This window comes from Trichinella spiralis (assembly GCF_000181795.1).
Source record: "Trichinella spiralis strain ISS 195 chromosome Unknown Scfld4561, whole genome shotgun sequence".
In the NCBI taxonomy this organism is placed as follows: domain Eukaryota; kingdom Metazoa; phylum Nematoda; class Enoplea; order Trichinellida; family Trichinellidae; genus Trichinella; species Trichinella spiralis.
The window spans coordinates 1-1,732 of record NW_003531500.1 but is presented as its reverse complement, the minus strand read 5'-3'; the positions used below and the strand labels follow the sequence as shown (position 1 = coordinate 1,732).

Below are 1,732 nucleotides of genomic sequence, written 5' to 3'. Positions count from 1 at the left end.
TTGTTCGCGGGTCGTCTGATATGCATACCATCAGGAACGCTATGCTTCGGGGAATTGTGTTTTAGGAATTGGAATCGGTTTGGTTACGATCGGTCGAGTGGTTCGTGAGATCGAGTGACAGCCGGGTGGCAGCGACAATGTGTAGTGCAAAGACACCAGCCTTGAAGTCGGGTCGCCGTCGCGGAAAAGAGGTCAACTATGAAGGCCAAATTGTACGGGTAGAAAGACGGCGTGGATCTCGCAGTAGTACGAGCGCAACGGACCTTGGTACGAGGATGGTTACGCGTGGGCGAAAGAAGCTGATGGAGGCGTCGGTTCGTGAAGCGGGTCACCACGGAGGTGAATCGGCGAGTACTGTGGACGTCGACGTGGTGGAATCGAAGAAAATTACGGGTAAAACGGCGCGCCGTAATAGAAGAGCGCCAAGCGGTGATGGAAAAAGACGAGAGAGCTGTGGTGCGGAATGTGGCCAAGCCGTATGCGGTAACGCTGTTGCGGACCGTAGTGAGGCCAGTTCGCCCCGCACTCCCAACGTTAGTAAATCTGGTCGTGACAAGTGTGGTCAACCCACTATAAAAGCCTCCACACCATCACCACCGAAAAGAAAACCGACCACTTCGAGTAGCCCACGTACGCCATGCCTCTCCAAGCGCGGAGCGAGATCCAAAATTCCGTCCACGCCAGATACACCATCGACTTCTGGCGGTTCAGGTAAGCAACGTGTTTTGGTGTCGCCGTTGCTTAGGACGGAAAAATTGCCCGACCTCGAAGTTCTACAAAGAACCGAGGAACAGGTGACTGTACGGGCAACTTTCCCAATCGCCCAGGCGGTGGTCTGCCCACTGGGATGCGAGAAACCGTACACGGCCGTGAGACCAGACGGTCAATTTGCGCACCAAACGCTGACTCGTCATTTCATGCGAGTCCACAATTGTCACAGCGTCCAGTGGCATTACCGGTGTCGCAATTGTAATACGGATTTCTTGCCGGCAGATCACCGGTATCCCCTCCGAGTTGTGAACACCCACGTTCGCAGCTGTGTTAGCCGGTGGGAGATAACCCGGAAGTTGGGAGAGAGCGAAGATTTGCATGGAGTTCGTTGCGATCTTTGCGATTACGTAGGCGTGTCGAAAAGAGCCGTCGGATTGCATCGCCGCCGGCACGCCAACGAGAACATTATGCAAAATACGGGTACGGCCGCTCAAATCGAGGCCTTGAGCAAACAAGTCGGCGAAATACGTGTAGCAGGCGACTATAGTCAGTTTAAGTTTGGTAAACGGGTTCGGCAATACGTGGCACCAACGCAGAGGCGAGACGGGTTGGACGAAGAGGAGGTTCATGAAGCCGAAGAAGAGGAGGTGCCAGCCGAATCACGTACCATCCTAGGTGAACCCAGCACCGCAACTGCTATAGGAGCTGAGGAGATCTCTGCAACGGGTCCAGTTCGAGCAGACACAGCTGCTCAGCAGATGATCTGCCGGATCGGGCAATGGTGTGTCTGGCCGCAGGACTACCATTCGATCCCGGCACCTCAGTGCTGGACGGACACGTTGATGGACCTCATGATTGAACAAATCGTTCTGCAGCGCTATCCCGATGGTGCGGGTGTGAGCGTGATGAGCTGCTCAGCAGTAAGCGCAGCCATACACCACGAGATATCTGCAGAGTTTGCCGCTCAGGTCATGTCTTCACATGATGCCAGTTTGTATTGCATCATTCCTGTGGAATCCAC

General features: G+C 54.6%; 1 protein-coding gene across 1 annotated transcript; it reads left to right on the top strand.

The window, feature by feature from the left end:
- Nucleotides 1-137: 137 nt before the first annotated feature.
- On the top strand, nt 138-1,631 carry Tsp_13187 (hypothetical protein; the record flags this gene model as incomplete). Its single annotated transcript, XM_003367264.1, has 1 exon — nt 138-1,631. A coding segment is annotated over exon 1 (1,494 nt), but the record flags the coding sequence as incomplete, so codon positions are not given.
- Nucleotides 1,632-1,732: the final 101 nt, after the last annotated feature.